Source organism: Delphinus delphis, chromosome 1, assembly GCF_949987515.2.
Source record: "Delphinus delphis chromosome 1, mDelDel1.2, whole genome shotgun sequence".
Lineage (NCBI taxonomy): Eukaryota > Metazoa > Chordata > Mammalia > Artiodactyla > Delphinidae > Delphinus > Delphinus delphis.
Genome location: NC_082683.1, coordinates 106,582,024 through 106,597,338, shown reverse-complemented (window position 1 = coordinate 106,597,338; position 15,315 = coordinate 106,582,024). Strand labels below are relative to the sequence as shown.

General features: G+C 39.3%; 1 protein-coding gene across 1 annotated transcript in view; it reads right to left on the bottom strand.

Moving 5' to 3' along the window:
* Positions 1–14,964, bottom strand: part of GPR89A (G protein-coupled receptor 89A) — a 40,412-nt gene extending 25,448 nt beyond the window's left edge. The window contains exons 1-4 of the mRNA XM_060028517.1: positions 14,804–14,964; positions 6,381–6,440; positions 4,854–4,957; positions 256–362 (exon numbers count right to left, since the gene is read on the bottom strand). Coding sequence (XP_059884500.1) covers positions 256–362; positions 4,854–4,957; positions 6,381–6,440; positions 14,804–14,845 — 313 coding nt within the window. The 5' untranslated portion in view covers positions 14,846–14,964. The remainder of the gene's footprint in view (positions 1–255; positions 363–4,853; positions 4,958–6,380; positions 6,441–14,803) is intronic.
* Between the last annotated feature and the right edge of the window lie 351 nt (positions 14,965–15,315).

The window sequence follows — 15,315 nt, the reverse complement described above, 5'->3', positions numbered from 1 at the left end:
CACGGGCCTAGCTGCTCCGCGGCATGTAGGATCTTCCCAGACCAGGGCACGAACCCATGTCCCCTGCATCGGCAGGCGGACTCTCAACCACTGTGCCACGAGGGAAGCCCCTTGTACCAATCTTTTAAAGATGCTGTGTATGAGGTGCCCTCAAACAACAGTAGCTACTGAAAGTAATATAGAAATGAAACTCTCTACACCCTCAATCCCTAAGAATACTCATCTTATGTGCTGACACTAGGGTAAAATACTCACATAGTCGGATGTTGCTCACAATAAAATAGCCAATGTAAAAAGGCACCATGAAAACCAGGATCAACAGAATTACACACAGGTTCATTTTCCAGTGAAAATAACGGGAGCTGAAACAAATGTCAAAGAATATCACTAGGAGGGAAAGAGGGCAGCTACTTTCACTCTCTTTAGTCTTCCAAAGGATTTCTTGCTCTTTGAACTCAATACTGAATATATCCCATCTAATTAGTCAACTAGGTTGTTACTATCTGCTCATTTATAGAGATTAAAAAATACAAAGTTCTGAAAGGTATATATGGCCATCTTAACCTCCTAAGAATTTTACTTATTAAATTGAGACTGTTAATGCTCTAGTCATATTCATAGACAATGTATAATAACATTTATCAATATATATTATTGGTAGAATGACTTGTTTCACTTACCACTGGGAGTCCTATTTCAATATGAGTTAAAAGAAAATAAATGTTAATATGTGTTATAAAGACACATAAATACTTCTTCTGTACTCTCAGTATAAACATCTGATTTGCATGACCACTTTTACTACTGCTTATAAAATATATTTTACTTATTGATTAAAATATTTTAGGGCTTCTTTTTATAACAATTTATTGAGACATAATTCACATGTTTAAAGTGTACAATATAATGGTTTTTAGTATAGTCACATCATTGTGCAGCCATCACTACAATCAATTTTAGAACATTTTTCTCACTCCATGATGAAACCCAGTACCCATTAGCAATCACTCCCCTTTCCTTTCAACCTCCCCAGCCCTAGGAAACCACCAATATACTCTCTGTCTCTATGGACTTACATATTCTGGACATCTCATGTATGTGGAATCATGTAATATGTGATCTTTTGTGACTGACTTCTTTAACTTAGCATAATGTTTTCAAGGTTCAACAATGTGTAGCATCTATTGAAACTTCATTCCTTTTTATGGCTGAATAATATTCATACTGTTATATGAATATACCACATCTTGTTTATCCATTCATTAGTTGGTGAACATTTGGGTTGTTCTACTTTTTAGTTATTATAAATAGCAATGCTATAAATATTCATATAGGAGTTTTTTGTGTAGACATGTTTTAATTTCTCTTTAGGTATCTACCAGGGAGTGGAATTGCTGGGTCATATAATAACTATATTTAATTTTTTGAAGACTGCCATTATTTTGCGAAGTGGCTGTATCATTTACCTTTTACCCATAGCAAATGAGGGTTCCAATTTCTCCACAGCCTTGTCAACACTTGTTATTGTCTTTTTGGTTATAGCCATCCTAGTGGGTGTCAAGTGGTATTACACTGTGGTTTTGATTTGCATTTCCCTGATGGCTAAAGATGTTGAGCATCTTTACATGTGCTTATTGTCCATTTGCATATCTTATTTGGAGAAATGCCTATTCAGATCCTTTGTCCATTTTTTAATTGTGATATTTGTCTTTTTATTATTGAGTTGTAAGAGTTCTTTATATATTCTAGATTGAAGTCCCATAGCAGATTCATGATTTACAAAAATTTTCTCCAATTTGTGCGATATCTGTTCACTTTCTCGATGGTGTCAAGTTTATTGATTTTAAACTTACTTAAAACTAGGCCTTGTTTCAAAAAAGGTTAAGTGGTTAAGTGGTTTATGAGTACATATAAAATACAGGATGATGAAATAAACTATAAGGAAATAAGAAAGGAAGGAAAAACAGTGGCAAAATATAGGTAGAATATCAGGGCAGGCCTGATGGTTATTATGAAAATGCTCACCATAAAGTTCTAGAAACTTGCTACAGGTGGGTCATAAATTTAGCTTTACGTTTTCTAATAGTCAATGTAAAATAGAAAAATTGATCAGTTAGATAAATCATAGTGTATGTAAGAAAAACAAATTACATAAAGTAAGCATAATTACTACTGATTTATTATTACTGAATTATTACCACAATCATATTGAAATTTCTCCAAAGATTTCATAAAGAAGAAAATATGAGGGCAATTAACAATGTTCTTCACAACATCCTTTCAAGAGAAACACTGATGAGTCTCAGAGGGCTATTTCTTCTGCTTACTCCTTAGTGTAGATGGCAGGAATCATAAAATAAAGAGCTATTCAGTAAAGGCTACCCTACAGAGAGCCAATACCATTTGGTTAAGATAAACTGACAGCTTTTGCTCATCTGGATTACCCACTTTTGAGCATATGGAGAAACAAACAATATGCACATCCTCCAGGCAATCATACTTAGTATTTCAGCTAAGTTTCTGAAAGATATTGGGAGGCAGTGGGTTTGAAATGACACGTGTAATCCATATTGCCAATTAAAAGCAAATCATATATTTTAACTGTCATTTGAGCTGAGGGTAAAATGACATTCTCTTGAGAAAATTAAGGATACCAACAAGATTACATATTTGAATAGGAGGCTATACCACTTCTGTTTAGAGAGGAGCCAAAAGAATACTCTTGGTCAGGTCCAAGATTTTCCTTTGAAAAGTATTCTGAATGGTCAATGCACAGGTAATAATATATGATCACGGTCCATAATTCTGTTACATAGTAGGACCAAATGTTAGTATGAAAAAATAGGTATAACTGAAGACATGTCTCAGCCTACCCAATCCCCCAAAAAAGCACCTAAAGAAGAACGAGATTTTAGCAATGCTACTTCCATACTCTTTAAGATAAGCTGTTTGAGGAATATAAATCCAAGTAACTGAGTGAGGTGTCTTACTATATGGGATTGTTAATTATAAATGAGTCAAAAGTTGGGGGACATCAGCTACCAAAAACAATAATTTTGGTTTTAGACTATTTGAGTCATAGTCCTTTCTACACTACTTAGATCACTACTTATGGCCAGCCAGGCACCTGTTTTTATAAATGAAGTTACTGGAACACAGTCACACCCATTTGACTACATATTGCCTATGGCTGCTTTGGCTCTACAACAGCAGGGCTGAGTAGTTGCAGTAGAAACGGTGTGGCCCACAAAGCCTAAAATATTTACTATCTGGCTCTTTACAGGAAAGGTTGCTGACCTCTGCTTAGATATCAGTAAAACTTCCAGGTTGTGATAATAAATTTTATTTTCTAGTTTTGTTGAGAAATAACTAACATAGACCACTGTATAAGCTTAAGGTGTCTAGAATGATGGTTTGACTTACACATGCTGCGAAATTATTACAAAAGGTTTAGTTAACATCATTCTCTCGTATAGATACAAAAAAAAAAATCTCCTTGTGTTGAGAACTCTTAGGATTTACTCTCTTAAATTTCCTATATATCACACAGCAGTGTTCTAGAACTTATTTACCTTATAACTGGAAATTTGTACCTTTTGACCACCTTCCTCCAATTCCCCGTCCTCAAACACCCCGCCTCTCGCAACTACCAATCTGATCTCTTTTTCTATGAGTTTGGTGTTCTTATTTTTGTTTTTAGGTTCCACATATAAGTGAAATCATACAGTATTTGTCTTTCTCTGTCTGACTTATTTCACTTAGCATAATGCCTTCAAGGTCCATCCGTGTTATCACAAATGGTAGGATTTCTTCATTTTTTGTGATTGAATAATATTCCATTGTATATACATTCCACACTTTATCCATTCATCCTTTGATGGACACTTAGGTTTTTTCCATATCTTGGCTATTGTAAATAATGTTGTTATGAACATGGGGTGCAGATACTCTTTCGAGTCAGTGTTTTAATTTCCTTTGGATATATTTCCAGAAGTGGAATTGCTGGATCATATGGTAGTTCTATTTTCAGTTTTTTGAGGAGCCTCCACACTGTTTTCCATGGTGGCTATATCAATTTACAATCCCATCAGCAGTGCACAAGGGTTCCCTTTTCTCCACATCCACACCACTATTTGTTATCTTTTGTCTTTTTTTAATTTTTTGAAAAATTTATTTATTTTGGCTGTGTTGGGTCTTTGCTGCTGCGTGTGGGCTTTCTCTAGTTGTGGTGAGAGGGGGCTACTCTTCATTGCAGTGCGTGGACTTCTCATTGCAGTGGCTTCTCTTGTTGCGGAGCATGGGCTCTAGGCACACAGGCTTCAGTAGTTGTGGCGTGGAGGCTCATTAGTTGTGGCTCACAGGCTCTAGAGCGCAGGCTCAGTAGTTGTGGCACACTGGCTTAGTTGCTCCATGGCATGTGGGATCTTCCTAGACCAGGGCTCAAACCCGTGTCCCCTGCATTGGCAGGCGGATTCTTAACCACTGTACCACCAGGGAAGCCCTCTTTTGTCTTTTTGATGTAGCCACTCTAATGGATCTGAGGTGTGGTTTTACTGTTTTCATTGTGATTTTAATTTGCATCTCCCTAATGACTGGTAATGTTGAGCATTTTCTCATGTACCTGTTGGCCTGTAAATCTTCTTTGGAAAAATGTCTATTCAGGTCTTTTGCCCATTTTTAAATTGGATTATTTGGTTTTCTTGCTATTGAGTTATATGAGTCCTTTATATGCTTTGGATATTAACCCCATATCAGACACATTTTTTCAGGTATGGGATCCCAGTAAATCTTGCACCATAAAGAAAGTAACATAGGTCTCTTTAAGAGGATAGCTAATTAGTACTCTTACTCACCTGCTATTCAATACTCCTAAGATTTCAAAGATGATGAGCTCAAACATGGTGCAAGAAAATGCAAAAGTCACAGAGAAGATCACCTGTACCACATACTGACGCACCTGTTAAAAGTCAAATAGAGACTAAAAGTCATTTCCTTATGTGAAATATTGAGTTGATAACCTTCTGGTTACAAGTCAGAAAACTTATATTAAGGAAATTCTCAAGTTATTAGAAACAGGGCCATGACAGTAACTAGTCTGGAGCTAAAGGAACAGATGAAAGCAGGTAGTACTTCTAATTCATGGGTCACTATTATCATCCTCCTCCTGTGGATGAAAAATTTAAAGCACAAGAAGATGAAGTGACAGGGTCAGAAGCAGCATTTAGAATTCCTGATGCACACTGACAAAAAAAATTACAGATTTATGTATACAGGTTAGTGCTAAAAGGGTTACTTCAACATTCTGCAGACCTTGGACCAGTTTTAGAACCTTCCCTAGGAGGCCTTAAAGTATTGAGCAGAACAGAATCTCTGGAATTCTGGGCTATTTCAGACAATAACTCAAACTCCCTGGGGAAGTTTAATGGAGAACATACTAGAAATGACCCCAGATAGTCCATAACCATTGAGCTTATTACTAAATGAGAAAGATTAATTAGGAAATGTCCAGTGTAGGCTGTTGTCTTTCTGAATTCAAGGCTTAAGATACGAATCGAACCAACCTTAGAATTTGGTATTAACTTAGGATGTATGATTGGTAATTAACACTGAAGGCCAGATACCAAATGAATGAGCACATTTATGAGACATTATAAGTTAAATTCTCTCCCAAAGAATAACTGTCTGCTATTGGTATATATACTGATATGACTAAGGCATGATATTTCTTGATCCTGGCTCCTGGGCTATACACGACTTGCCTAAAAAAAAAAAAAAAAATCAACTAAGCTTGATTATATTCTCCAATTTAAGAATTATATTAGTGGCAAAAACTTCCCATCTTGGGAGTAAACGTGATTTTTATTTTTTTTTCTTGACCATCACAGGTCATGGAAGTTCAAGCATAACTCATTTTGTTTTTAATTGAAGTATAGCTGATTTACAATGTTTCACGTGTACAGCTGATTCAGATATATATATATATTTATATATATATATACGTTTTCAGATTCCTTTCCATTATAGGTTATTACAAGATACTGACTACAGTTCCCTGTGCTCTACAGTAGGTCCTCGTTGTTTATCTACTTTATATATAGTAGTGTGTATATCTGTTAAAACCAAACTCCCAGTTTACCCCCCCCAACCCCCCACTTTCCCCTTTGGTAACCGTGAGTTTGTTTTCTACGTCTGTGAGTCTACTTCTGTTTTGTAAATAAGTTCACTTGTATCATTTTCTTTAGATTTCACATATAAGTGATATCATATGATATTTGTTTTTCTCGAACATGATTTTTCTTTAATGGAGGTATTTTTCTTGTCTCATTTAAAACAATCTAAATTCATATAATATTAGCATAATCAAAATGATCTCTTCTCACCTCGTAGTCCTTAAACAGTTGTCGCATGAAAAAAAGCCACCCAAATCCAAAGAAAAATATCTGGGGGAGAAAGAAGATAGAAGGTCAATATACATAATCTTTTGAGAAATGTCTTCTACAGACTATTTTACGATAAAAGGTCGCCTAACTAAATAGCTTATTTCAGAGATTAAAGACGACATCCACCCATATAAGGTCTACTTATTAAAGTCCTCAACACTGGGACTAGATGTTGAAAGGCTCTTCAATTTTTGAAATTATCCTTGTTTAAGTTAGACAAAAAATTAAAGTATATATTTTTCCGTAATCTTATGATAGTCATTTTATGAGCCAGAGAAATTAGCAAATAAAAAAGGAGTCACTGAAACTTGCTTCTTACAGATGATTCTTGCTTACAAGTATTTAGAAAAACAAAACAACTTCAAGGAAAAGGAGTTATTTTTAAGATTTTTTTTAAAAAAGGAAAGTAGTGGGGCTTCCCTGGTGGCACAGTGGTTGAGAGTCCGCCTGCCGATGCAGGGGACACGGGTTCGTGCCCCGGTCCGGGAAGATCCCACATGCCGCGGAGCGGCTAGACCCGTGAGCCATGGCCGCTGAGCCTGCGTGTCCGGAGCCTGTGCTCCGCAAACAACAGTAAGAGGCCCACGTACCGCAAAAAAAAAAAGGAAAGTAGTAGACAGAGTGATATTTTCTATATGTTTTCCTTCATAGATCTTTCTCTGATTCTCCACCATCTTGCCTAATCCACTAAAGTGGTTTCCATCTCAGTATAAAGCCAAAAGATTGCAGGATCTCACGTTGTCAGTTTTGGTTCAAGCTGGCATCAGAGACAGTAGCCACATGACAGCTCTGTTCAGCTTTCTAAAGCTCATTTGTTTTCCACTGGTAAATAGAACTTTCTCTACATACACACACTCTGACACAACTCCTCTTTTCTTCTTATATTGGCTAGGAACTTTATTGAAGAATAACATTTTTTTAAAAAATTATAGTTGCTTTACAATGGTGTGTTAGTTTCTGGTGTACAGCAAAATGGTTCAGTTACACATATATATATACATATTCTTTTTCATATTCTTTTCCATTATGGCTTATTACACAATATTGAATATGGTTCCTTGTGCTATCCAGTAGGACCCTGTTGTTTATTTTATATATATAGTAGTTTGTATCTGTTAATCCCAAACTCCTAATTTATCCCTCCCCCACCCCTTTTCCCCTTTGGTAACCATAAATTTGTTTTCTATGTCTGTGAGTCTGTTTCTGTTTCATAAAAAAGTTCATTTGCATCATATTTTAGATTCCACATATAAGTGATATCATATGGTATTTGTCTTTCTCTTTCTGACTTACTTCACTTAGTATGATAATCTCTAGGCCCATCCACTTTGCTGCAAATGGCATTATTTCAGGAAAAAAAATCTTTTATGCCTTCCCACTGACTTTAGGAGCAAGTGTGAACTTTTGAGCATGGTTTAGCAGACTCCTCCTCCTCTTGTTGTGTCCCTCCTACCCACCAAATTCATATTTTCAGCCACATGGAACTGCTTTTGCTTCTTTAGATACAACATTCTTTCATACCAAGACCTTGGCAGATGTTATCCTCTGATGGGAACTTCTCTCCAGTCCCCTCCCTACTTATCCTACAGATAGCAACTTAATTATTACTACCTCTTGAAGGCCTTCTCTGGTCTCCCAAATACAGGTAACTTGCTCTTTTTAGATAATCCTATTCTACCCTGTATTTCCCTTATAAAAGCACTCACCACACAGTTTTTTAATGTCTAATTTAAATACACGCTTTTTTTTTTTTTTTTTTTTTTTTTTTGCGGTACGCGGGCCTCTCACTGCCGCGGCCTCTCCCGCTGCGGAGCACAGGCTCCGGACGCGCAGGCTCAGCGGTCATGGCTCATGGGCCCAGCCGCCCTGCGACATGTGGGATCCTCCTGCACCGGGGCACGAACCCGTGTCCCCTGCATTGGCAGGCGGATTCCCAAACACTGCACCATCAGGAAAGCCCAAATACATGCTTTTTAAAAAGGCATTAGACTGTAAGTTCTGTGAAGATAAGGATCATGTTTGTCTTGTTAATCTTTGTATCTTCGGCACCCAGCACAATGCCTGGCACATAGCAGGCTCTCCATAAATGTTTGCTGAATGGATAAACGGTCCACAGTGAAAGATGTTTTGTACTTCAGGAACATTCAATCTCAATTTTTTGGTAATAACTTCTATGTGCTGTGCTAGGTGCTGGGGACAAAAAGATGAGTAAGATAGTTACTACCTCAAGGAGGTATAGTATAGTAGCAAAGACACTAATCATAATGTGAGACATGCACATGATATTGTAAAAGAATATGAAAGAGGGAAACTAAACCAATCTGGCAGGGGGTTAGGACACATTTTTCTGGGGATGATAATACCTTAGGAGGATTTAATTTAGGGTTAAAACCTGATATCATGTGCAAATTTGGGGGTTATATGCATTTCTCTAGAGAGAGGTTCCAAGGTATTCACCACACACTCAAAGGTTTCCACCATCCCTAAAATATTAAACAAACAAACACTCTTAAAAGATGAAAAAGAATTAGGCAGGTAAAAGACAGGTAGTGGGGGTAGAAGAACAGGGCTTTCTTTTCAGACAGCAAAGAGCATGAGTAAAGGCACAAAGGTAAGAAATATTGGGTTGGCCCAGAAGTTCGTGCGGGTTTTTCCATAAGATGTTATGTTACGGAAAGACCTGAACGAACTTTTGGGCCAACCCGATAGTATGGTATATACTGGTAACTACACACAGTTTGGTGCTGCTGGAAGATAAAATTCAAAGAAAGAAGTGGTTAAAAATAAGGCTAAGAGAGGAGGAACAGAGAACTAATGACTGAAAGCCCTGGAGGCCACTGTAAAGAGCTTGGATCATAGTCTGTAGGTGATGAGGAGTTATTTAAATACAGAAAAGACATGGCTGGGTTTATTTTGTATAGAGCATTATGGTAGCTATTTGAGGGAAACAACACTGTGGAAAAAGAAACATGATAGGAGGTTGTTGCAGCAGTCCCGATGAAAGATGATAAAGGCCTGAATTAAGACATCGGTGGTTAGAGAGGAGGCAACAGATCTGAGTACTTAGAAGGTAAAATCAGCAGGGATGAATCAAAGGTGACTAGTTTGGGATACAGGATGAAGAGTGAGGCCACCCACTTTACACAAAGACTACTGCAAGAAAACAAAGGTTTGGGAATGAGGGTGGGAGATAGGACTATGATGGATTCACTTTTAGATGTGCTAAGTGCTTGAGGGCAATCCAAATTGACATAAAAGACAGATTAGGAAGGCAGGGCTGAGATGCACCTAAGAGCTGAAACCACCAAAGAATATGAGATCACCCAGGAATAGTATGTAGAGTGAAGAAGGCAATATGCCAGGAAGAAAACAGTAGAGGGAAGGAATGGGAAGAAGAGACCAGGAAGGAGACAGAGGAGGAATGGTCAGAGAAATAATAGGCACCAGGACACCATGGTATCCTGAGACCAAGGAAATAGAGTTTAAAGGAGTGTTAAATGAAGCAGAGACGGGCAATAGAACCAGGACTGAAAATGCTCAAAGGACTTGGTAACTTGTAGGTCAACGCTGACCTTTGGAAAACAGTTTGAGTAGTGAGGTGGAGGCAGCAACCAGACTCTAGTGGGCTGGGGATGCCCGCGGTGGGGAGGGGGGCAGGTAAGGCAGTAGAGACAATAAGCACAAATCACCCAAGGGACAGCCAAGAATGAGACAGAGAGAAAACATTAGAGAGTAGCTCAAGGAAGCATGTGGGGTAAAGAGAAACATTTACAGGCCAAGGGGAAGAAAGCAGTAAAGAGATAAACAAATATGAGAAGGAACTGATAGAACACTGGAGGTGAGTTGATGATGTTATTAATTTATTATTATTAGCAACAGCTACCTTTTACTGACCATGTGGTATATTCCAGGAACTCTAAGTGCTTAGCCTTGCAATCTCATTAATCATGAAAACCAGATAAGGTAGGTTTGATTGTCTTCATTACAGAGAAGGCTGAGGCTTAACAGAAGTTAACCCATTTATAGTAAGTTTCGGAATCAGGATTCAAGCTGAAGTCTGGGTGGCTGACTCCAAAGCTTGTGCTTTTAACCACTTCCCAATAAGCTGCTCCACGATCAAAGGCACAGGTGGAAAACATTGCCTTAAACAGGAGTAAGGGGCACCTTATTTTCTCACATGGGAGGAAAGGAATTGGGAATGGTTGCGGATATAAATAACTGCTTAGATTAAGATATAGGAAATAGAAGGAGCTCATACCTCTTGGCCTCAGTTTTGTTGATAAAGTAGGAGGCAAGGTGGTCTGCTAAGAGTAGGAGAGGTGAAAATGGAAAAGGGAGCTTTGAAAAGAGTGATAAAGACTCAGAGAAATTATGAGGGGAAGGGAACAAGCAGCTGATTAAAGTCAAGAAAAAAAATGATTCAGTGAGCTAAGCGTGTCCATAAACTTATGGCATTGGCAATCTGCACAGTTGTATGATTTTCTACAGAAGGCTTTAGGCCCGAGTTAGTAGTAGACAAACTATAGCAGTGATCCGAGCGTGGACTTTTATATGTAGGTAAAGAAACAAGAGGGTATGAGAAAGTAGCTTGGATCCATGAATCCAGACTGAGTAGAAAAGGAAGAGGGTGAATAGATTAGGAGAAAATACCCCTAGACTACCTGGGAGATCCTTTGGCTATTATAAATCATTACCAGGGGCTTCCCTGGTGGCGCAGTGGTTGAGAATCTGCCTGCTAATGCAGGGGACACAGGTTTGAGCCCTGGTCTGGGAGGATCTCACATGCCGCGGAGCAACTAGGCCCGTGAGCCACAACTACTGAGCCTGCGCATCTGGAGCCTGTGCTCTGCAACAAGAGAGGCCGCGATAGTGAGAGGCCCGTGCACCGCGATGAAAAGTAGCCCCCGCTTGCCACAACTAGAGAAAGCCCTCGCACAGAAACGAAGACCCAACACAGCAAAAATAAATAAATTTAATAAAGTCCTACCCCCAACATCTTAAAAAAAGAAAAACATTACCACAGGAGACATTTAAATTTATAGTTTAGAGGCCATATTTAAATGACTTCTGAAGTCATGACTGCAGATGGAGAAGTTAGAAATTTAGGGAGTAGTGTATATGGTGGAGATGGATGAAAAAAGAATAAAATATTTCACTAAGAGCAATCTGAAATGGGATTTAGACAAGGAAAAGAAAACAAGTGAAATTGATAAGTCTATATGAGGGGGTGGGAAACGGAAGAAAAAGAGAAAGAGATACATACCTTTATATTTCATTGTGGGCTCCTTTCACATTGAAGAAACACTTAAAAAGAGTTTTACACAACTAATATAAAAAAAATACCAGGAGAATTCAAGAAGTCCAAGATTAATATGAATTCTGGCAAGATTACAGAGGATCCAAAAAGCATGCAAAAGGTAAAAGTGATTTCAAACATTTTTGCAAATAAAATAGAAAGTGCACAGCTCTTATTCAAAAAGAAGACTTGAAATTGTGCAAAGTCTTGACCTTGGGACTTAAGAGTGTACTTTGGAACTGATAAGTCTTACGACTGTAGAGAAGGCTGAAGACAGAGGTTAGATAACAGTTGCTTTTACAAAAAATAACTCCTACATTGAAAATTAGCTACAGATTTGAAAAAATAGATGGCCATTGGCAGGACAGTTATTAAAGAACTGACAATAAAAGATCCCTTTCTTGGATCATTTATTTACACTTTTATTTATTTAACAAATATTTATTAGTGTCTAATACGTGCCAGGCCCTAGGGGTAGAATGGCAAACAAGAGAGCATGGGCACTGCCTTAAGGAATTTATAATCTACGGAGGAGACAGACAAGTAATTATGAAACAATGTGATAGTGCTGTTATAAGTGAAGCGGGCAAAGGGTACTAGGAAAACATGTATAGGGACATCTAGTCCAGTCTGGAAGAGGTTTTTTGGATATCCATGTTGAGATCTGAAGGCTGAATACGAGTTAGCCAGGAGAAAGAAGTGGAGGGATACGGGGAAAAGGTCCAGAAAGAGAACAGACTGGTGGAAACCTTGAGGCATGGTAGCATGGCCAGGTTAAGGAACGAAAAGAAGTTTAGTAAGGCTAGTGTGTTATAAATTGAAGTGAGAAATGGTGAGGGCCAAGGCTGAAGTGAAGAGGTGAGAGCTGGGTCTCATCATAAGAGACCCCATAAGCCACATTAAGGATGTGAACTTTATCCTGTGACAATCTCTACACCAGGATGTTGTCTGAGGCAGACCAGCTTCAATATGTGACCTCTGATTTCAGATTTCGTTTCAAATAAATCTTTCAGTTCATACAAAACAGGAGAAACGAGGGGAAGGTGTTTCTAAGGTACTCACACCTCTCCAGAAAGGTGCTTTTTATTAAATATTTACTAGGACTACTATGTGCCAGAAACTGATCTAGATGCTGGGGAATACAGCAGAAACAAGACAGAGAGTATCCTGGACCTCATGGAGTTTACATCTAATGAACACAAACAAACAAGTGATAGATATGAAGAAGAAACTAAAACTGGGACATGAGACAGAAGGTGGCTGGAATGGAGGCTACCTTGACTGGGGGTAGGGCGTCAGGTAAAGCCTCCCTGAAGTGACATTTTTACTGATACCTAAATGATGATGAAGTAGCCACATAAATATATGGACAGAGAACAATTCCACACAAAGGATTCTTCGGGTCTTAGTTCCTCACTTGTAAAGAGTAGGCTTGAGAATTAAATTTAATATTGCATGTGAATGCATGTGTGAAAGTTACATTATATGGCATACAAGATCAGAAAGCCACTTTCTTGGTTCAACTTGTCAATCAATTATATCCATGTTAAAAATGTTTATAACCATCTTAGTGTTATAATGTAATGCCAATTTCCTCACTGACATTCTTATTTTTATTCTGAGTGAAAAAAATGCTACTTAAATATTGTCATTTTTCTTGAGTTGGTACTAGGGCTAAAAATAACCCTGAGTTGTCATAAAGGGCAACACGAAGCCATGGAAAAGTTAGAAAAGCAAGAGAATTACATGTCCAGATTTTTGTACATTGATGCATTTGAATATTATGCAGCCAATAAAAACTATAGTTATGAAAACTTATAAAGAATGGTAATTTTAAAAACAAAAAATTTATCGTATCAGGATGTTCCTTGTTTCATGCTCTCTAAAATGTTTTAATAAAAGGATTTCAAGAAACAAGGACAATGCTCCACTCCGAAGACAGAAGCATTAGGATAAAGCAATACAAAAACAGAAAAAAAAAACCCTAAGATTTAGTTTACTTTAAACCCCCAGAAGGAACTGTTTCTGTCATGTGCCACTTGAAAAAAAGGAACAATTAAGAAAGAATACTTTAAACTACTGGAAAAATGGGGGTGGGGTGGAGGGAAGATCAGTAATTAGGTAGTCTGAGCTTCTACAAATTTTATCAGTTGGCCAACAAATATTTATTGAGTGCTTGCACTTGGAGGGAGGATAGAGCTATGAAGAATTTATCTCAAAAAATAAATTCATAAACAAATACATAAATATCAGTGCTATGATAAATGCTGTGAAGAAAATAAAACAGTAACTCAATGAACTGACATGGTAAAAGCAAAAGGCTCACTAGATTTAGTTTCTATAGAGCAGGGACAAGTCTGTCTTATTTTAGGTTTGTATCCTCAGAACTTTATATAATGCTCGATAAAAGTTTGCTGACTGTACGAATGAATGAAGGTGGCCAATCGGGAAGGAAAGAGGGTTAGAAAAAGATCCGAAAGCGTGGGCAGCAAATAGAGGATGAAGGATGGAGGTGTTACTGTACAAACGAAACCTGATACTTATTAGATCTCTGAAGTGACGGCGGCAAATTTCTCCGCATCCGGATTCAGGATTTGACAGCTAAACCAGCAAAGCCCTCACGTGTCCCCAGGAGCCAGCAGGGATTGGCGAGTCACTCCCTCCGCGCCCGCAACCACACTCTTCCCTAATCCATGAATCAGCGGCGCAGTCCAGAGCTTCGGCGCGCTTTGGGGGCAGCTCCCTTCTCACGGCACCCGCTCTGAGAGCTAAGGCCACCTGACCTCTCCCAAAAGTGAACGGAAAACCTGGGGGTGGGGTGGGGTGAGGGGGAATGGAGGCTGGGCGGGGGGCGCGGACCGCCGCAGGACGCCTCCTGACAGCTAGGTGGCAGGAAACCGGATGCAGCAAATCCCACACCCTCCCCGAGCTCTGGGCACGGGTGAGGCAGGCACTGGCCGCGGGCGAGAAGACCGAGACTCCGGGCCAGCCCGCATCGCTGAGGCCCGGAGGAGACGACTCGGGAAAGGGAGGCTGAGGAGTCCTGGGGCGGAACGCGGTGGCTCACCTGGGAGGTAATCATGATGCTGGAGTCGATCAGGAAACTCATGGCGAAGTATAAGGAGGGCTCGTACCTCCACTTCCCACTCCCCAAGGCCACGGCACGCTCTGACCACGGGCCCCCTCACACTGGCAGCTGTCGCCCGCGGGCCACTGCCAGGACCTCCGCTCGCCAGCCCGACGCCATCAAGCTGCGCCCCAGCCAGCCAATCAGCAGCTACGTCCAGCGTTTCCCGCCTCGGGCTAGGAGTGGGCGGGTGCTGAGCAGCTGAGGGCCAGGGGAGGGGCCAGGGAGGGGCCGCCCTGGGGGCGGGCCTTAATTAGAGGTGGGCTGGCTAAAAGAGGCGGGATACAACAATGTGGTCTGAAAATTCAAAAGCAGATGTATTGCAAGGTAGCATTTCCATTTCTGAGGATAAAGGAGGTGGGGCCTGAGCTAACATTTTAAGTGGTAATTTTATTTTATAATGGTCATAGCTAATAAGATGAAGTTAATAATAATGATTATTATTATATTGA